The sequence below is a fragment of the Cetorhinus maximus genome, chromosome 12 (genome assembly GCF_964194155.1).
Source record: "Cetorhinus maximus chromosome 12, sCetMax3.hap1.1, whole genome shotgun sequence".
Classification (NCBI taxonomy): domain Eukaryota; kingdom Metazoa; phylum Chordata; class Chondrichthyes; order Lamniformes; family Cetorhinidae; genus Cetorhinus; species Cetorhinus maximus.
The window spans coordinates 41,307,290-41,330,162 of NC_135890.1; the positions used below are offsets into that span (position 1 = coordinate 41,307,290).

The 22,873-nt window shown below is 41.4% G+C and overlaps 1 protein-coding gene across 1 annotated transcript in view; it reads left to right on the forward strand.

Annotated features, from left to right (window-relative positions):
* The window catches only part of anks1b (ankyrin repeat and sterile alpha motif domain containing 1B), an 809,329-nt gene that overhangs the window by 567,508 nt on the left and 218,948 nt on the right, over positions 1–22,873 (forward strand). Inside the window, exon 11 of the mRNA XM_078553447.1 lies at positions 14,032–14,197. Within this exon, the coding sequence (XP_078409573.1) occupies positions 14,032–14,197 (166 nt within the window). The remainder of the gene's footprint in view (positions 1–14,031; positions 14,198–22,873) is intronic.

Sequence of the window (22,873 nt, forward strand, 5' to 3'; positions counted from 1 at the left end):
CACATCCTCAGGACCTCCCAAAGTACTTCATAGTCAATGAAGTGTATTTGAATTGTAGGCACTGATGTACGAAACATAGCAGCCAATTTGCACAAAGGGCATCACACCCGATTCTCTTTCTATTGAGGTTCACAGAACTATTGTTCAAACTCCTTTTCGAGACTCATTTCATGGTCTCATTGTCATTTTTACTTGGTTTGCAATTAAACATTTTTGCGATATTTTCCAAGGTGATGGAAAATAAAAACTGGCCCACTGAAAAACTGGCTGTTAATTCACTATTAGCCCATTTTGCGCTGCTGGCTTAACAAATTTCTCCCCCATGGTCTTTAACAATTAAAAAGTCGGATTTCTTTTTAAAAAAAAGCAAAACAATTGCTTGGCCTGTTTCCTTTGGCCTTGCATCTGATTTATAATATTAATAGTCATTTGGTAGTACAGAACTTGAGTATTGCTGAAAAAGGAGACATCCTTTGTCAAAGCTTTTTATCTTGCACTCATCAGGACAATTTGCAAAAAAAAACCAGGACATTGTCTCTTTTTTTCAGCAATTTAAAATATAGATTTTTCCATTTTGGAGAAAAACATGCTGCTCTGTTTAAGAGAATGTCGAGTGGAGGTCAGGCCATGAAAAATAAAAATAGAACAATTTTCTAGATAATATTTGGTGATGACATGAAGACAGCTGAACAATTTGTACTCATGTTGATTAGGATTTGGATAGGCTTTACACTTCTGAATTAATCCTTTTATTCTCCAGGTGTCAGAGTTAAATTGATCATAAGATCTCAGATTTTATTTTTAATGTGACAGATGGATTCATTACTTGAACCACATTGTCCCCTCAAACAAGAAACCTAGGGAGTTGATAGCCTGGATGTACACTTAATCTTTGAAGCTAATTGAACCTACCCCTAGCATCTCTTCTTTTGATTATGGAGGAATCATTAGCAATATACTAACTTCTGCACATTTTAAATCTATGTAGTGAAGTTTCTTTTTTAAAAGGTCCTTGATTTGCCTTATTCATTTTAATGAAGTTATAGCCTGTTCAAAGGCAGTCTGTGCACATTTCAGGGATACATAAGGCAATTACAGATTTAGGAGCAATAGCAAATTCAACACTCCTCAGTACCCCAATGCTTCTTTGCAGATTTACTGATATTTACACCTTATCTGGCTCCCAAACATTGCACCAAAAAAAAAGGAAAGTGCCTGAGTAGAATTAAATTTCAATATTCCATAACACACACATGCTATGTAATTACTTCAAAGTAGCTTTGGCTCAAACCATTTTGCATGCTGTAACTTCTGTAATTTTCAGCTTCTAAGTCTACTGACTTTATCTGATAAAATAGATTAATTGTTTATAAAAGAATTAGCGTGAGTCTTATCAATGACTTAACAGCATGTTAAAATTATGATTGCCAACTCAGTATGAAAGATATAAAAATGTCAGTAAGTTACATTCATCACATTTGATTTTCTGAGATATGGCATTTGACTATCAATGTCAGCATTGTGCTTCACTGTACATCCTGATAAAGATCATTATTTTCCAGATGGAGTATCTTCAAAGCTGTTGAACATATGTCAGGATAGATCTTGCAATGATAAGGTCACCAATTTAGCACGAGGAAGATTTGTCTGGAGATTGGGATATGTGAAAAGAAGAAGAAAGACTTGCATTTATATAGCACTTCTATGACCACCAGACATTTCAAAGTGCTTTACACCCAATAAAATACATCTGAAGTGCAGTCATTGTTGTAATGTAGAAAGTGCGGCGGCCGCTATTATTCAAAGTAGTGCCATGGAACCTTTTACATTCACCTGAGCAAGTAGATCGGACCTTGATTTAATGTCTCACCTGAAAGACAGCACCTCTGACACCTCTAGCATGTCAGTCTTGATTTTTGTGCCCAGGCCTAGTGCAAGACTTGAACCCAGGCCCTTGTGACTCAGAGGCAAGAGTGCTACCAACTGAGCCATGGCTAATACAGATTTATTGTTTGTTTTGTATCTTCACATACTAGCTACTGAGCCATAAGACCTCCAGATTGATTGTTGAATAAGATGGATAAACCAATCACTAAGCTCAGGAACATAAAGCTACCCTATTACAGCTACATGATTGGAGCTGAAAATTGGTCAAAGGATGGTTTGATTGACTTAAAACTATTCCCTTTATTATAGAGCATGTCTTTGATACTTGAACCCAGGACTAAAGGAAACCTTTTATTTTCTGAAGTTACCATCCTAATCAAAACTCAGCTGCTTCATTTTACTTTTCTGAGCTACGTCAGATTAGTGTTCCAAATTAATTTTATGATCAGTTACTAAATTTCTGTTTATAATGAAGTGAGTCCTTGGAACTTGCATTTAAAAAGTTTTTTTCCGTAATTCAATTACAACACCAACCACCACTTGTATTTGTATAGCACCTTTAGAGTAATGAAACGTCCCAAGGTGCTACACAGGAGCATTATAAGACGAAATAGAACACAGAGCCACATAAGGAGATGTTAGGCCAGGTGACCAAAAACTTAATCAAAGAAATAGGTTTTAAGGAATATTTTGAAGGAGGAATGTGAGGCACAGAGGGGTGGGGGTTGGTATTCCAGAGCTTAAGGCCTAGGCAACTGATGGCATGGCCACCAATGTTGGAGCGATTAAAATTGGGGATGTTCAAGAGTCCAGAATTAGGTGAGTGCAGATGTCTAGGAGGGTTGTAAGGCTGTAGGAGATTACAGAGATAGGGAGGGGTGAGGCCATGAAGAAAGTTGAAAACAGGATGAGAATGTTAAAATCAAGATGTGTCTTGACAGGAGTAGATCAGGGAACACAGGAGCGATAGGGGAATGAGACTTGATGCGAGTTAGGATACAGGCAACTGAGTTTTGGATGACCTCATGTTTACAGAGCGTAAAACGTTGGAGCCCAACCAGGAGTGCTGGAATAGTCAAGTCTAGAAGTAACAAAAACATGAATGAGGATTTCAGCAGCATATAAATTGTGACGGGCAAATTGGGGGATGTTATGGAGGGGAAAATAGACAATCTGAGTGATGGTGGGAGTATGTGACCAGAAGCTCATCTCTGGGCCAAATATGATAACAAGGTTGCAAACAGACTGGTTGAGTCTCAGACTGTTACCAGGGAGAGGGATGCAGTTGGTAGATAGGGACAGAGTTTGAATAATAGCTTCAGTCTTCCCAGTGTTTAAATTAAGGACGTTTCTGCTCATCCAGGACTACTTGTCAGACAAGCAGTTTGATAATTTGGCAACAGTGAAGAAGTCAAGAGAGGTGGTGGTGACGTAGAGTCAAGTGTTGTCAGTGTCCATGTGAAAATTAATGCTGTCCTTTTGGATTATATCACCAAGGGGCAGCATGTAGATGACAAATAGGAAAGGGCTAAGGATTAATCCTAGGGTGGGGGGACACCAGAGGTAACAGTGTGGGAGCAGGATGAGAAACCCTTGCAAGTGATACTCTGGATACAATTAGATAGTGAAAAATGGAACCAGCTGAGAACAGTCCCATCCAGTTAGACGATAGTGGAGAGGAGGATGGCATAGTCAACTATGTCAAAGGCAGCAGACGGTTCGAGAAGAAGGAGAAGGGAAAGTTTATCTTTGTCGTAGTCACATAGGATATCATTGTGATGTTGATAAGAACTGTTTCAGTACCGTAGCCAGGGTGGAATTAACGGTGTACCCTTGTTTGATCCTCATACTGTTGTGCTTTGATTAAGATCATGGTAACTTAACAACAGCTTCTTTAGCAAATGGTATAATACAACATTATCTGTCCTGCAGTTAAATGAAATGTGACAGGATGGTTTAAAAGGTAGTCATGAAGGTTCTAAACCAAATGTTTCTGGAGCAGGGCATGTCATGTGTGCATTGTCAGAATTTCTCTTGCCCACTTCAGTTTAATTTTGTTTGTGCAATATCTTCCTGGAAGTGCAAGTTGATAACGGCATGGCGAGGGCAACAGGGTGTCTGGGATCTGAACGATTGGGCCGACAGTGTATTTCCTTAACCAATGGTTAAGGAGACTTAAGGATTGAAAAAGAAACAGGAATGATGGAGGAGGAGGGTAAATAAGAGTTAAATCAGGATCAGAAAGGGAAGTAAAGAGAGGGAAAGAAAGACTGTATTCAGAGAGAGAAAAGAGTCTGAAAGGGAAAATAAGTAAAAAAATGTAACAACAATTTAGTACATGTAAGAAAAGATTCCAAGGTTTAATTCTTCCCTTTCTGGGCTGGACAGATTGATTGGTATTGCATTAACAAATATCACATTGTTAAAATGTCACTTGCGCAATTAATTATGAGTCCTAATTTTGTGTGTCAAGTTCAACAGGTAATTAATGTGTAAAACCTGCAAGTTGTTAAAAATAATGGGGAAGCTAATGGTGGTATGCGGTTAGTGTGAGGCAAATGGCAGAGTGCCGTCTGGAGATCTATAGCTCTCAGCATACCGCTTCTTCTATTGAACTTAACTGGCCAATTTGCACATTAGTAACAGCATGCACTGTTAACACACCATGGTGTTTTCAGTAAGATTTGGCCCCCTTTATTTATCCATTGGTGCTTTCAGTTATGGTAAAAAAAAACCTCTATAATGGTGTATTTTTATAACTGTATTGAATTATAAATAAGTATTTTAATCTTTTATTTCCTGAGATTGTTAAACTTATACATCTCAGTACAGATCCACAAAATATTGGAACTAAAACATCTTTGAAACCTTTTCTAAATTGGTATGCTTTCTAAACATAATTTACCATAATACAGTCTTTTGATCAATATGGCTAAAAGCACATTATTTCCCCATGGTGAATAAATAGGCTAACAAAACTCCATAGTTTAGCCTATTAGCAAGGTTTTCCATGCTTTGATTTAATTATGTTTATCTGTTCATGTGGCAACATGAAGTTTTGCATACATGTTGTAGCCTGGAGCTATGTATGGTGATGGTAGAGGCTCCTATGTTCTTGTCATCACATGGCTCGCCAGGAATCTCTCTCACTTTTATCGCCTGCCATTGGCATGTGTTGGAAGGATTTGCAGATTGATATTCAACCTGTTGGGCTGAATTATGAACACACCTTGCTTGGCTATCTAGTCCTGGGGTGGGACTCGAACTCGGAACCTCTGGTTTAGAGGCAGGGACACTCTCCACTGCGCCACAAGACCTCCCATAGTATTATTAGTCAGGGCCAAATAGTTACCCAGTGTCAGTCATGAACAGATACCTTGGGCAGAACTTTCTCCCCCATATGGGAGCAAGCACACAGATGGGTGGGCATGAAAATTCATGCTGCTGGCCGGCGTGCTAATTTCCTGGCAACATCTCGCCCCTGGGCTGTTTTCCCAGAGTTAGGATGGGGGCAGGAGGGTCAGACCAGCCAATTAAGGCTCTTTAGAGGCCTAGTGAGTTCGACGCCAATCAAGATTTTCCAATTGACCTCTGGGGTTGGGAACTAGACCTACCTGGAGGCAGCCTCCCTGTGGCAAACTGGAAGGGGCCAATGCTCAAGGCAGGCTTTGAAGCCTTCCACGCCTGCCTGTCTTCACCTGGAACTGCAGGTCTCACTCTTTCCCTCCACAATGGTAGCCCAGCTGCTGAAGGCATGTTTTTAAAAAGTTGGAGAAAGTGCATTTCCATCTTGAGGCACCATGTCTCTCTCTTACCTAAAAAGGCAGCCTGCTGCATCTTTAGTGCTGGTTGGTGTCCTGGCCCTCTTTTGAAAGCCTCCCTGCAGCCCTTAATTGGACAGTGAGGCTGCTCTCTGGCCACTAATTGGCCAATTTGGTGAAAATCAATGCTAGGTGACTGTTCTCCACATAGTGCGAGAGTCGAGACCCCAATTTGACCCCAACATCGGGGCCCCGAACCGAAGTCAAATCCTTCTTCTGGGTTTAACCATATTGTGTGGATGAGACTCACCTTTAGAACACATCAGGTACAGGAAGGCAGGCTTCCCTCAGCAAGCAGGGTTTCACGACAATGCAGCCGCCTTTATGGTCATTTTTCTCTGCTGCTCGCCCACAGATTCCAGATTTATTGATTGCATTTCACAACTTGCTCTGATGGGATTTGAACCGCCTTCTCAGGGTAGTTAGGGATAGGGTACAAATGCTGGTCTTGTCAGCGACCACCACAACCCGTGAAAGAATAAAAAAAAGCAGTTTCAGTTATTTTGTGCAGAAAGGATCAACTCTCGAAAGGTGGGACTAAATGAAAGGAGATGTGTTCCACCTGTATATAATGCGCTGATTAGTTTGTGAAATGTATTTACAGGGAGTTTTGAGGCATCACTCAAAGAGTTTTTGAAAGTATTGTGCAAATTGAACTACCATGTCCCCACACTATTATTTTGTTCTATTATTTTTCCAGGGTTTACATGCTGTTTGGCTGATTGCACAGGTTGTACTTTCCTTAGCAGTCATAGCAACCAGACTTACTGTACCATCCCAAAAAATATATGCAGACTTTCCTGCAATTTCCACTAAGTTGAGACAGCAACCTTCCAGTGGTGAAAGATCTGGAGTATCCACAGTATGCACTATAATCAACAATGGTTTGCAAACTCAAAATAAGTCTGGTTGCTATGACTGCTAAGAAAAACACAACCTGTGCAATCAGCCAAACAGCTTGTAAACCCTGGAAAAATAATAGAACAAAATAGTGTGTGGACATGGTAGTTCAATTTGCACAGTACTTTCAAAAACTGCATTTTATATTCTTTCACGGGTTGTGGTGGTCGCTGATGAGGCCAGCATTTGTTCCCTATCCCTAACTACTCCTGAGAAGGTGGTGGTGAGCTGTCTTCTTGAACCGCTGCAGTCCATGTGGTGTAAGTACACCCACAGTGCTGTTAGGGAGGAAGTTCCAGGATTTTGAACCAGTGACAGTGAAGGAACGGCAATACATTTCCAAGTCAGGATGGTAAGTGACTTGAAGGGGAACTTGCAGCTGATGGTGTTCCCATGCATCTACTGCCCTTGTCCTTTTAGGTGGTAGAGGTTGTGGGTTCGGAAGATGCTGTCTAAGGAGACTTAGTGAATTGCTCCAGTGCAACTTGTATATAGTACACACTGCTACCATCTGTGCGTCAGTGGTAGAGGGAATTAATATTTAAGTTGGTGGAAGGGGTGCAGATCAAACAGGCTACTTTGTCCTGGATGGTGTCAAGCTTCTTGAGTGTTGTTGGAGCTTCACTCATTCAGGCAAGTGGATTCCATCACCACCCTGACTTGTGCCTTGTAGATGGTGGACAGTTTTTCGGGGAGGTTAAGTGGTGAGTTGCTTACCTCAGAATCCCCAGTCTCTGACCTGCTCTTGTAGCCACAGTATTTATATGGCTAGTCCAGTTCAGTTTCTAGTCAATGGTAACCCCAAGGATGTTGATAGTGGGGAATTTAGTGATGGTAATGCCATTGAATGTCAAGGGGGAATAGTTAGATTCTCTCTTGTTTGGGAAGGTCATTGCCTGGCACTTAAGTGGCAGGTAACATTCATGCCAAACATTAGCCCAAACCTGAATGTTGTCCAGGCCTTGCTGCATATGGTCACGGACTGCTGCTATATCTAAGGTGTTGCGATTGGCACTGAACATTGTGCAATTATCAGCGAACATCCTCACTCCTGACCTTATGATGGAGATAAGGTCATTGATGAAGAACTGAAGATGACAAAGATGGTTGACACCTCATTTTTAGGTATGCCTGGTGCTGCTCCAGGCATGACCTCCTGCACTCTTCATTAAACCAGGGTTGATCCCTTGGCTTGATGATAATGGTAGAGTGGGGGATATGCTGGGCCATGAGGTTACACATTGTGGTTTTATACAATTCTGCTGCTGCTGATGGCCCATAGTGCCTCATGGATGCCCAGTTTTGAGTTGCTAGATCTGTTCTGAATCTATCCCATTTAGCACAGTGGTAGTGCCACACAACACGATGGAGGGTATGCTTGGTCTGAAAATGAAACTTTGTCTTCACAAGGACTGTGTGCCCTACCTGGACAGGTGCATCTGCAACACGGAGATTGTGAAGGCCAAATCTAGTAGGTTTTTAACCCTTGTTAGTTCCCTCACCACCTTCCGCAGACCTAGCCTGGCAGATATGGTCTTTAGGACTCGACTGGCTCAGTCAGTTGTGTTGCTTCCCAGCGACTCTTGATGATGGACATTGAAGTCCCCAACCCAGAGTACATTCTGTGCCCATGCCACCCTCAGTACTTCTTCCAAGTGGTGCATAATATGGAGGAGTAGTGATGAAGAAGGGTGGTAGGTGGTAATCAGTGAAGATTTCCTTGCCCACTTTTGACCTGATGCCATGAAACATCATGGGGTCCAGAGTCAATGTTGAGAACTCCTGGGGAAGCTCCCTTGTGACTGTATACCACTGTGCCACAGCCTCTGCTGGGTCTGCCCTGCCAGTTGGTGGACAGGACGTATACAGGGAAGATGATGATGGTGCCTGGAACATTGGCTGTAAGGTATGATTCTATGACCATGTCAGGCTGTTGCTGTGGGAGAGCTCTCCCAGTTTTGGCACCATTTTTTCACCTTTTAGTTTGGCATTAATTCACTCATTTGCAATTACCAACATAACCTTGTAGCTTAACTTTTACAAGTCCTAGTACTCACCTGAACCAGCTGCTGAGAATATCTGCCTTGTAGATCTTATTAAGTAACCAGTTTCAGTCAGTCCTACTGCTTTGATGTTCTGCAAATCACTGCATATTTCATTCTGCTAAGCTGCAGGTGATATTGATCTCTCCTAATATCCAGATAAAAAGGGCTCCTTTGGTTCAGGAAGTTAGTTTGTAATGCATTAAAGGGTGAAATGACTTAGTGTATTGAAAATGTGTTAAATTTAAGTTTATCTTTCTTGCATTTGTTTTAATGTACCTTCTGGCAATCACAACTTCACTGTGTATACTTTCTGCAAGATTGAATCCAATAAAACTCAAATACAACGGAGTAATCAAGCAGAAAATAACTGCAATAATGGTGCAGAATCACCTATAACTAGCAAATGGCCACTTTACCAGTATAAATAGGGCAAAATGGAACAGTTCAGCTCTTGATCATGTTATATTGAATGACTGTGGAATGAGAACCCAGACTGTACAAAGCCCAGTTTACTTGCACAAATAATGAGAGAACACAGCAAAGGATGATAGAGCAACCCACTTGTATACAAAGTTACACCGCATTAAGGAGGCATTAAAGCCAACACTGGAAACGGTTCTTCTCAACTGCCATATACGGGAAAGTGTGAGCAAGAGGGTGTCCGATGTGAAAGAAATGCAGAGCTGAGCAATAAGGATGAATGTGAATTATCTGAATCTGCTACATATATTGAAGGGTCAAATAGGTTTGTTTGACCAGCTGCACAAATAGTATACTTAACCTGAATTTATCCACTAACATGGTAGAAGCGCAGCTCAAAAGAAATTGGTAAGAAGCGTTAGGACAAGCTATCAAAGACTAACATCCAAAATACTATGTATGAGGCAGCCTGCATTAAGTGAGAATGTCTCAGTACATGTGGTGACAGACAGCAGAAAACACAGTCACTGGCATGGTTTGATGATGTCATATTGAACACCTTAGCTTTGGGAGACCAAAGTGGGTTTGAGTGTCAAACAACCTGGAAAAAATTGACAACACTATTATTCTATTTAAAATCTATTACCCAAGCCAGTGCATGTGACATGGTTATTCTATGAAGCGCAGCAATATCATGTCTTTAACTACATTAATGCACCATTTTTTTCATATATATCACCACTAGATATCAGAAATATCACCACTCTGTAAGCTTCTTATTGGCTGGAAGCACAGTGCATACTGTGTCACGATGTGAAGCAAGGACCTGCTCACAGGCATATACTTCAGAAGCTTTCCCTGAATCAAAATGAGAAAATTTTTTGATTCGCGTTGGAAGCGAGACCGGAGATGGGAGAACTGGAAAATTGGCATCGGAGAATGACGTGCTGACTTGCCAGCGTGTTTCTGCCTCTGGGTCATTTTTAAAGTCGGCTGTTTTGGTGAAGGGATTTGGAGGGGGAGGGGGGCTGGTGATAGGGGAGATGTGTTGATAACTATTTTACAGTCGGCTATCGGGTCCCCATGGCAGCCAAATCCAATAGTTCCCTCTCCAAAGCAACTGCAGCTGTGACCAGTATAAATTTCAGCTTTATCAAAAAGTCATTCATTTTGAGGTGCTCTCTTTCTCTCTTTCCCTCACCTACATTGGCAGCTCCCACCTCTGACTGTGGGGCTACCAATCTCTCAGGACTGGAGGGCCTCCAATTGGCCTTGGATGTGGCACAATATGTGGTCAGCACCCAGAAATGGCCCTGACTCCAAAACAAAATGCTGCCCAGAATGTGCCATACCTCATGGGCTTGGAGGGGACAGAGTTGAACACTAAAGGTAGGTTGCTGCTGAGCAGAGGGCCTTGCTTGAGCAACCATATATCACCACCGCCCCCTCCCCCCCACCGCCACCATGTTGTGTTCCATCATGATGCTAATGACATAGAGCCATAAATGCAGTAAATGTTTTTTTGAATGAGAATGTATCTACTTGAAAAACATACAGGAAGCTGGTGGTTAATGTTCTCATAACTTTACAGTCCAAACAGCAAATGCAATAAACCCTGCGGTCAATGTGCAAGGAAGCAGTCTTTGGAGCATGGAATCTATAGTTTGCCCATTGGTACCAAATACAATTTCTAGGCTGTCAGCAGTGAATAGTTTGTTTTCTTTTCCTCTGGCTGTATTTTGCTGCTATTAATCTTTCACACAATTATCCTTTATCAATTGTTAGATCACCTTTACAGTTTCATTCGTATCCTCCAGCCGTTAGCTAAAGAAACTATTCTCCATATCGTGAGGAAACCTTTCAAAGTAACACATTGCAACTCTGAACAATAAAAGCTCATTCAACCTTTTAAGACCCTGCCTTCCATTGGTATTGTACAAGTTACCATTTTGCAGATAACTTCCAGTTGTATTTTGATATGACTAGTTTAATGCATGATTCATAGATAAAACAGAATGCGTTTGATCTTCAGAAGTGTTTATTGCGTTTCCTCTGCTCATCTCCTATTGGTCTGATACAAATTAGTTCTCTCTGTGCTTGTTGCTGTTGTTGGTCCACCGTTGCTTTCATAATAGTCCGTACTTATGTCAATGATTTATTAACAATACCACTGTGAATCTCAGCACATGAATAAAACTGCGAGTTCATACCATTATCTCCTTCTCCCCCTTCCATGCTGTGCGGGCACAGTCTAACATATGTTCGCAAATAATTCTTACAAACTCTTTGTTTGATTCTCCATGTGGGAGCAACAAATCTCACATAACTAGGGAAACATGGAAATCAAACCAACCCACACATTGTTCTGATATTCACTGTGCCCAGGTGATCCAGGGCATCTGGCTATGGTTGCAGGGAAATATCTCCTTCTGTCTGTTGTTTGTTGACATTATAATAGGTGCAGAATTAAGATTTCCCCCCCTCCTGTAAAAGAAAAGGGACATTAAGCATTGTTTTAATGGGTTAGGATTGAATCCACCTCTGTATATTGCAGTGCAGAGGATCCAGGTACATCTCAATTTTACTTACAGAAAAATACCAGCAGAGTCAGGGGAAATTTTCCACATAGAAAAGAAAGTCAGGTCTGTCACAGGTCTGGAAGTGGAATAAAGTGGCTTTTAACATAACCTCCTTGCTATTGTATCCTATGCCCCTATTAATAACACCTAGGGTATTTTATTTTGGGGTTTATTGGCTTTGAGTTTTCAGATTTTTGTTCCATCAGACCTCATCCCTTTTCCCTGGCCAGTCAGGCAACATGTCAATTGTATCGATAGGGAGGGCATGTGATCTGTTTCCAGTCCTGCTCTTGCGTTCTAGGAAACATTTGGTGAGTTTCCTTTCCATCATTTACCTCTGTGCTTAAGCACCAGGCCTCTGGCAATACTCTGATACTCCATTGTTCAATGAATTAGAACTTTAATCCCAAATGCTACCATATTGCTGACTTTGGATCTTGAAAAAATCCTGTTCTAAACCAATAATGCTGGTTTATTGAAGTTCACTTTATTAAAAGTGGTGTGCTGCTTTTTGCTGGTATGTTATAAACCAAACTCTGGCTTATTATTTCATTACATCCCTGCAACCTGTAAATGAAACTAACAAAACCTGAAACAATATGCAGCATCTAATATATTATATATATAAATCCACTATTTTTCTGATTTTAAAAGATTAGTATTTCTCTTGATTTTTCCTCGTGGTTTCTGTAATTTGAGTCTATGTACTACACTAAAGTCTTAAACATTGGAAGAAAAGAAATTAGATAATAAATGATTGGTGTTGAACCGGCTAAAGCGAGGTTGAAGAGATTTGGCAGCAATTGTGATTCAACACTAGCCATTGCCCAGTCATTGCAGAGCAGCAAATAATAAAACAAAAAGAATGCTGGCCTTTACTGTCAAGTCAGTAGAACTGAAATTTGACATGTTCATGTTTCAGCTGTATAGTGCTGTGGTCAGGCTCTTGAACACTGTATTCAGTTCTAGTCACTGAAACACAATTGTAACACCTAAGTTCTAGAAGTAATGCAGGGGACCCAGGAGTTCTAGGCCTAGTGCCAGCGGACTGAGTTATGAGGAAAAGTTCTAAAAGACAAACACTCTTCAGTCTTGAAAGAAATTGTAAGGAGATCTGTAAAAGTTTGTAGGATAAATAGAATAGGAAGGATTCATCCTGAACACTTTCCCAAGTTAAACCAGAACCTCAGAAAAAGGTGACATAGGTGCAAACTGGTAAAAGCTAAGATCACGATTAATATCAGACAACACTTCTTCAAGCAATAATGATTAATATTGGAATGACCTTTCAGGTAGGATGTTGGAGGCAAAAACTCTGAAGTATTTCAAGAGGCAGTGGATGCGCCACTCATGTCTGGACTTAGCTTTGTAACTGCTGCATAGATTAAACATTTTAAAAAACAGCGATATTTTGTTCATTTTAATGGCCTGTCAATGCCTGTTGATTCAGAGAATAGCCAAGAGATGGAGCAGAAATGCAGACGCATGGGAACACTACCACCTGCAAGTTCTCCTCCAAGCCACTCACCATCCTGACTTGGAACTAAATCGCTGTTCCTTCACTGTTGCTGGGTCAAAATCCTGGCACTCCCTCCCTGCCAGAACTGTGGGTGTACCTACACCACGTGGACTGCAGTGGTCCAAGAAGCCAGCTCACCACCACCTTCTCAAGGGCAATTAGGGATGGGTAATAAAAATGCTGGCCTAGCAAGCGAGGCCCACGTCCCATTAAAGAATTTTTAAAAAGAGACTGGTTTCCTAGAATAGACCCATGAAGAGGAATGGAGCAATTGTACTATTATTACATAGTGATGTAACAGCTATAGAAGCCAGATTTCACACCAGGAGGAGGAAGGTTAAAAATAAAATTGAATATATTATTAATTGGTAACAACTAAAGATGACCAACTACCTGAGATTTGGCTAAATTCCTTTGCAGACTGAAGCAGGTGTATTATCATTGCACGTCTTTGGAACAGTCAGTAATCAAGCCCATGTTGCAAGGTAATGAGTGGGCTGCACATTTATAAAGTTAGTGATGCAACCCAGAGTAGGATTAGGACCTGAGTTGTTTAGTTTTGTAGAAATTATTAATTTATTTACAACTTTATGTGCACGACATTGCCATCATGCAGAATAACGCAGTACTATTTGGCAAAGAACTATGTAGTTTTTCAAAGGTACAGCAGCGATAACTAACATAAAAAATTCCATTCAGTAAATAAAAAAGAAATAAATTTGACTTAGCGTTTTCTTGAAATACTTCACGTGTATACCACAGAAAACAAAACATTTATTTTGACAGAGCAAAACTGTTTATTTGTGATGGTTCAGTATAATCAGATAAAAATATTTAAATTAACTTTTGTGACATTGCAGGAATCCGAAACAAGGAAAGATGACCAGACTCTGGACATAAGGCTGTCTCCATCTCTGGACGGTTTCCCTCCAGAAGAGGAGGACAATCCTTATGAATTCCTGGCTACAGCAGTCACCAAGAAACCCCGTTCACTGGAAATATCCAGAGTGTCTTCAGGAATACCAGGTACTGGAACTTGAGAGCCATTGGATTTCACTTCCAACTTTTGGCTTCAGATATAACTGAAATACATATAAGGGGCAAATGAGGCAGTATTGAGGCATTGACTGCAGCATGCACCTGTGCCCCACTGAGCTGACCTCCCCTCATAATGCAAGGTTAGCTCATTTAAATATTTTGTGGGATTTCTGGAGCTTGATGCATAATTAGCCAAGAGTACCACCGTGATGAGGATGTCAGGTGACAGCAGTTATTGTTGGTTGACTTCAAAGTGACACTTTGGTTTCCATCTGAAAATACGTCTGAGACATGGAGGTCCCTTTGATTGGTTGGCCTTTGAAGCCAAAGAAGCAAGGTATCAGAACAAAGTATGGACCTATTAGAAGTGTGAAGCGATTCATTTTAGTAGGAAGGACACGGAGGGGCATTTTTTTAAAAAAGGGTGCAATTCTAAAGGGGGTGCTGGAGCAGAGTGACGTGGGTGAATATGTGCATAAGTCACTGAAGGTGACAAGACAGGTTGAGAGCATGGTTAGCAAAGCATACAGTATCCTAAGCTATATTAATAGGGGCATAGGGTACAAGAGCAAGGAGTTTATGTTAAACTTGTATGAAACACTAGCTCAGCTTCAGCTGGAGTATTGCATCCAGTCCTGGATACCACACTTTACAAAAGATGTAAAGGCATTAGAGAAAGTGCAGAAAAGATTCACGAGAATAATTCCAGGGATGAGGAACTGCAGTTACGTAGATAGATTAGAGAAGTTGGGGCCATTTCCTTGGATAAGAGAAGGTTAAGAGGAGATTTGATAGAGGTATTTAAAATCATGAGGCGCCTGGACAGAGTAGATAGACAGGTGGAAGGATCGAGAGCAAGACAGCACAGCTTTAAGGTATATGGCAAAAGAAGCAATGGTGACCTGAGGAGAAACTTTTTCACACAGCGAGTAGTTAAGATCTGGAATGTACTCCCTGTTATGTGTGGTGGAGGCAGATTTAATCAAGCTAATCAAGAGGGAATTGGATTATTATCTGAAGAGGAAGAATGTGCAGGGTTGCAGGGAGAAGACGGGAGAATGACTCTAGGTGAATTGTTCATTTAGAGAGATGACACAAACATGTTGGGCAGAATGGCCACCTTCTGTGCTGTAACAATTCTGTGATTCTGTGATATTGGTAGGCTAGGGGCAGGTAGGAGGAAAAGGTCACCCCTGAAGCACCTGTTCCAAACAGTTGCTGACCATTCTCAGCATAATATGGGAAGGGGGAGCCCTAGTTAGCATTAAAATTGGACCTTAATCCTAGTACGCAATCTATGTGTGGCTCCCATTGCCTGTGTAAATAGTAAACCTTGGATTTTTACACCTGATAGTACAGGACTTCCCATGCATAGTGCTTTATGTGAATGACATCATAACATCAGCCCAATAGAGCTTTATTTGAAATCCACTGGTCAGATTTCAATAAATTTCATTTTGTGTGAAACTGACAGGTATATTTAATACAAAATAAAAGGAACTTGAGAATTCTGTATGTATTTATTTCCCATGACATTTCGCACAGCAAATCAGAAAGTATTGGTTATTTGTTACATAGCTTTATGTTGCTTTTTTTCTGTCATTTCTCTTCTGCTTCTCTCTTTCCAATTCTTGCTGTTCCTTAGTTTCTCTTTGTCTTTCACTTTTATTTTTGATGGAGGTTGATGGGTGGCATGTCCAATGTTGCGGCAGAGAAAAGAGTCACCAACATTGTAGACTGTGTATGTGCAGTGGATGGGGGAATTGGGCTCTCAGTATCTCCTTTTCCATCCACTCTCCAAATCGCTTGTGCTCCTCAACTCTCTAACTCACATCATTTATCCTGTCCCTTGTCCTTCCCAGTCCCTCTTCTGCTTCATGCCACATTTTCATTTTCAGTGCTACACCTACCTCGTTCCTTTGCTCAATTGTGTTTCACTTCGCCCGCATTCACTTCCTTCATGCCCTCTGCTCTCTCGTAATACCTCCAAACTCCCCCTTTCCCAATCTTGATTGGGTGTTGAGAAGCCACAGGCCCTCTCACATCTCCTTTCCCATTTTTCAAGTCTCCCCTCCCTCTCCCTTTCCTTCTTTCTCTCTCTTCTCGACTGCCCGTCTATTTTCCTTCTCTCCTTCATCCTCTCTTTACTCTTTTTCTTCTGGCCTCTTCCCCTCACTTTTCTCCATCCCTCTTCCTATTCCCCTTCCTCTTCACCTGTCTGAGATCAAAATGCAAAGAAGGATGAGCATTGACTTGAAGAAGGATGCGCTTGCTCTCACTTGTTCTTTCACTTGCTCAAATTTATATACTTCTGAGGTTTATGGAACATAATTCTGATGCATGTCTAATCATAACACAGTCCTTTTCCCACATTTACAAACAGACACTCTGCCTACTTTTCAAAAAAAAAGCCAGTATAATCTTTGCTTCAAAGCTTTTCAAATATATCCTCTTGATTTTCAAAATTATGTTACCTGTTACCTTAAAAAATATACATTTTAGTGGCAGTTGCCAATCAGCTGTTTAAGAATCCGAAAGGAATCAAGCCTGGCTTGCTGTTCTGCTGTCTAATATCCAGTTTAGCAGAGGGGATCTAAATCAGGCTTCGGGCTGTCATCTACAAATGTAAGGGCTCTGAAAAATGACACGACCTAAAATCAGGCCAGATGTCTTTCAGGTGTCCTTTTGAGCATGAGATGTTGGTCCCTGGAATTGTACCCATTTTATTGCTTGTACAATGGGTTCGTTCAGCCAGATTTAATGTCTACCCCGACATGTATTCAAACATCAAAAAATTCAAACTTCATTCTAGTGTGACACAATTCACCCTATTATTAATAACCCTTTGCAGAATTAAGTGTAGTCCACAAACATTTCCATCACCATACATTTATTTTCATGTATTAACTCATGTTTTATGGTAACTTGTGTTATTTATTCTTAATTGGACAGGTATATTAAATAATGCTAAAGCATTAATATGTTGAGCCAGGTGATGCATTTCACTCATATGTGAAGGCTATTAAATTGTTTAAAATCTATACAAGTTAAATGTCATTATATTATAAAATGTCTAAACCTATTTACAACATTTGGACTCCAATTATCTTTCAATTCAACCACATCAATTTGTCTCTGTATGTAGATAATTTGAATTACCTATAAACTTAATTCATTTTATTCTCTTTTATTTAAAAACGTTACCTCACCATGGCTCAGCTGCCATTTCTTCCTGAATTACTATCATATTTTATCACTGCAGTATGAAATTTGGCATCTACTTCCACAATAAGCTGAACAGGCAGCCCCATGCTACACACAAATTTTACTTTCTACATTCAGTAATTAATCTGTCCTTGTTGTGCAGTTCCTCTTTCCATCATGGTAAGATTCTGCTGTAATTTTATTTTAATAAACTTAATCACAATTGCTATCTTTGCAAAACAGCCCTATTAATAACTTATTTGATTTATGGCCTAGAAATGTTTATTTTTATTCGTTAATGGGATGTGGGTGCCAGTGGCTAGGCCAACATTTATTGCCCATCCCTAATTTCCCTTGAGAAGGTGGTGGTGAGCTGCCGCCTTAAACCACTACAGTCCATGTGGTGTAAGTATACCCACAGTGCTGTTAAGGAGGGAGTTCCAGGATTTTGACCCAGCGACAGTGAAGGAACAGTGATATATTTCCAAGTTAGCATGGTGTGTGGCTTGGAGGGGAACTTGCTGGTGATGGTGTTGCCATGCAACTGCCCTTGTGGTGGTAGAGGTCATGGGTTTGGAAGGTGCTATTAAAGGAGCCTTCGTGAGTTGCTGCAGTGCATCTTGTAGATGGTACAGACTGCTGACACTGTGTTGGTGGTTGAGCGTGTGAATGTCAAAGGCAGTGGATGGGGTGCCAATCAAGTGGGCTGCTTTGTATTGGATGGTGTCGAGCTTCTTGAGTGTTGTTGGAATTGCACTCATCCAGGCAAGTGGAGGGTATTGAATCACACCCTGACTTGTGCCTTGTAGTTGGTGAACAGACTTTGGGGAGTCTGGAGGTGAGTTACTCGCCGCAGGACTCCTAGCCTCTGACCTGCTCTTGTAGTCACAGTATTTATATGGCTGGTCCAGTTCCATTTCTGGTCAATGGTAACCCCCAGGATGATAGTGGGGGACTCAATGATGGTAATGCCATTGCATATCAAGGAGAGATGGTCAGATTCTCTCTTGTTGGAGATGGTCATTGCCTGGCATTTGTGTGGCGTAAATGTTACTAGCCACTTATCAGCCAAAGCCTGAATGTCTTTCTGCATATGGACTACCTCATCATCTGAAGAGCCAGGAATGGTGTTGAACATTGTGCAATCATCAGCAAACAACTCACTTCTGACCTTATGGTGGAGGGAAGATCATTGATGAAGCAGCTGGAGATGTTTGGGCCTCAGACATTTCCCTGAGGAACTCCTTCAGTGATGTCATAGCAGTGAGATGATTGACCTCCAACAACAACAACCATCTTCCTTTCTGCTAGGTATGACTCCAACCACCAGAGAGTTTTCCCCATTCCCCAGTGCCTTCAGCTTTGCTCTCGGGCTCCTTGATGCCACACTCGGTCAAATTCTGCCTTGATGTCAAGGGTAGTCACTCTCACCTCTTGAGTTCAGCTCTTTTACCCATGGGATAAATTGTTCCTGTGGCAGGCAGGCTGGGCGGGAGTGGGCGCAGAGCTGATCGCCGCCCATAATTGGCTGCATGCTGTCATTTACGCGGGCGAGCCAATTAAGGCCCGACCAGCATAACATGCGGCCGGTAGCAGCGGGCGGGGGGAGGAGGAAGAGTCGGGTTCTGCGCTCTTTCGCGCATGCGCATGAAAGAGCGCAGCAATCTCCCTGAGATATGGAGCTGCCTCAGGGAGATAAATTAGATAATAAAACTTTGTAACAAATAAAGTAAAAAATTATTTAAACATATCCCCTCATGTGACAGTGTCACATGAGCCAGGGTATGTTTGTGAACTAAGTAAAATTTATTTAATTTATAAAACCTTCAGGAAACCTCATCCCATCCGTGGATGAGGTTTCCTGAAAAATGCGAAGGCTGCTTGGGCTCTTCGCCTGCCTGCCAACCTTAAGGTTGGACAGGCAGTGTTGTTAACAACTTTAATTACTTTTTAAATGGCCTTAAGAGGCCGTTGACAGTTCGGCAGGTATGCATCCACTTCCGGTGTGCACCCGCCGAACGAAATATCAAAATGGCCGCAGTGACATCGGGATGCACACCCGATGCCATTGCGCATCATTTTATATATTGGCATGTCGGGCCCACCCCCGCACGTCGATGACAATATTCTGCCCCATGTTTGGACCAAGACTGTAATGAGGTCAGGAACTGAGAGCCCTGGTTGAACCCAACTTGAGCATCAGTGAGAAGGTTATTGCTGAGTAAGTGCTGTTTGATAGCACTGTCAATAGCGCACTTTGCAGATGATTGAGAGTAAATGCTTCAGCCTTGCCTTTTGCATTGATGTGTTGGGCTCCCCCATCATTGATGATGGTGATGTTTGTGGAGTCTCCTTCTCCAGTTAGTTGTTTAATTGTCCATCACCTTTCACAACTGGATGTGGCAGGACTGCAGAGCTTAAATCTGATCTGTTGGTTGTGGGATCGATTAGCTCTGTCTATCGTGTGCTGCTTCTGCTGTTTGGCACACAAGCAGTCCTGTGTTGTGCTTCACCAGATTGACAAATCATGTTTACCCATGCCTGATGCTGCTCCTGGCATGCCCTCCTGCACTCTTCATTGAACCAGGGTTGATCTTGGTAGAGTGAGAAATATGCCAAGCCATGAGGTCACATACTTTCGTTGTCTACAGTTCTGCTGTTGTGCATGGCTCACAGCACCTCATGGATGCCCAGTTTTGATTGCTAGATCAGTTCAAAATCTATCTCATTTAGTACAGTGGCAGTGCCATACAGCAAGATGGAGGGTATCCTCAGTGTGAAGCTGGGACTTTGTCTTCGCAACTGTGCAGTGGTCACTCCTATCAATACTTTCATGGATGGATGCACCTGTGACAGGTAGATTGGTGAGGACAAGGTCAAATAGATTGTTCCTTTTTGTTGGTTCCCTCACCATCTGCTGAAGACCAAGCCTAGCAGCCATGTCCTTCAGGACTTGGACAGCTCAGTCAGTAGTGGTTCTACTGAGCCACTTTTGGTAATCGGCATTGAAATCCCCCACCCAGGGTACATTCTGTGCGCCAGCCACCTTCAGTACTTCCTTCAACACGGAGGAATACTGAGAGTGCTGAGGAGGGGCAGCAGGTGGTAATCAGGGGGTTTCCTTGCTCCTGATTGACTTGATGCCATGAGACTTCATGGGATCCAGAGTCAATATTTAGAATTCCCAGGGCAACTCCCTCCTGACTTTATACCACTGTGCCATCACCTCTGATGGGTCTGTTCTGCTGGTGGGTGGCAGGAATGGTGATGGTGGTGCCTGGGATATCGTCTTTATGATTCCGTCAGGATGACTATGTCAGGCTGTTGCTTGACTAGTCTGTGAGACAGCTCTCCCATTTTTGGCACAAGCTCCCAACGCTAGTAAGGAGGACTAGGCAGGGTCGACAGGGCTGAATTTGCTGTTGTCTTTTCCAGTGCCTAGGTCGATGCCAGGTGATCTATTTAGTTTCATTCCTTTTTTAGGCTTTATAGTGGTTTTGATACAACTGGGTAGCTTGCTAGACTATTTCAGAGGGCAGTTAAGAGTCAACCACATTACTGTGGCTCTGGAGGCACATGTAGGCCAGACCAGGTAAGGACGGCAGATTTCCTTCCCTAAAGGACAGTAGTGAACCAGATGGGTTTTCATGACAATTGATTCATGGCCACAATTACCAAGACTAGTTTTTTAATTCCAGATTTTATGAATTGAATTTAAATTCCATCAGCTGCCATGGTGGGATTCAAACGCATTAGCCTGGGCCTCTCGATTTCTTGTCTGGTGACATTACCACTATGCCACCACCTCCCCTTGTATGTTGCAAAACTTTGTGGAAGATCAATCCTCATTCCTTCATTAAATAAATCAAATGTATTTTGTAGAAACTTGGAACTTATTTTTTTTTATTCTTTATGGGATGTAAGCATCGTTGGCTAGGCAAGCAATTATCGCCCATCCCTCATTCCTTTTAAGAAAGTGGTGGTGAGCTGCCTTCCTGAACCGCTGCTGTCCATCTGGTGTACATCCACAGTGCTGTTCGGAAGGTAGTTTCACAATTTTGGCCCATGATAGAGAAATATTTAAGTTTGTCGTCTACTTTTGTACAATTCTATTTTGACTCCGACCTATTCCTGTCATAATGAAATGAAAAGCGTGAATTTTAGCAATGAACTCAAAGACACTCAATTAATTATCCAAGGTTTAAAAGAATGGCTTTTCTGCAAGCATGTCTTTAACTGCTTTATCCCAAGGTTTAAAATGAAATGATGTTCTGGTGACTCCCACCCATCCAATTTACAAATTCACCCAGCAAATGTTAATGAATGTCACTAATATAGGGTATCATTCTTACCTTGTGTAACAAGCAAAAGCAAAACTATGTTCTTGCTTGAGAAAAGCTACCATTTAAAGGTCTGCTGTAATATTTCTGTTTAAAACTTATAAAAACAGCAATATCCATTTTATTTGGAAAATAAAATAAAGTCGTAACCAACTGTGTATATTTGACCGTGCAAATCCACAAAAAACTATTTTTGCACATGCTATGCATGTGAGAAAAGAAGTGTGCATTTGAAAATTGCCACGTTACATGAGCACCGAAAAGCTCCTGGTTTAATAAATGCTGTTGATCAAATTTATTGATCAAACATTAAAATCAAGCTATGTCAAATGTCATTTTCCAATTATAGCTTCAGCAGTATTTTGGTTTGTTATATAAATACACACTGCTACAAAACTGAATAAATTGCTACATCTTTACTTTGCAAAGGGTTTCATCTGATTGTAAGCCTAACATGGACAGTACAATCTGGAGGTACTTTTCATTTATTCTTTGGAACACCCCACCTCCAACAATGTGATACTAATCCTTGTTGTGATACAAGAATTGAGGGAATTATTGGAGGCCAAGCAGTTTCATACCGAGAAAGGGAAAATTCAATGCATGAGTCACTAAGTGAAATTATTATCTAGCACGAGGATTAATCAATTTGCTCGATTGCCATCTGCTCCCTCTGGGAGACAAACTCAGGTTTACAAGTTCTGCAGGATTGGACAAACTTTCTTTGTAAATCGAAAGAAGACAATTAATCTTTTACTATAAGTAGTTAGCTACAAGGCCAAAAGGAAAACCATAAATATGGTTGGAAATCTGTGACAGGCTCCTTAGAATCAGCAAAATTGATGGTGGGTGGCCATCCCAGGCGACAGTGTGCCTAAAACAAGCCTCTATAATTGGATGGTCCATAGGAGAGACGTGGATTATATTCTCACAATGTTCACATCATCTTATTTTCAGACTATTTTTAAAGTTATTTTTGTCCCCCAACACCAATTCTTACTCTCTGGGAAAAGAAAAGCAGAGGCCTGTTCTAGCAGATCAGTTAATCCAGGCACTGGATAAAACAGTTACACTTTAATGTTCGCAGAGAGCTAGCAAGATCATAAATTCTCTGCGTACA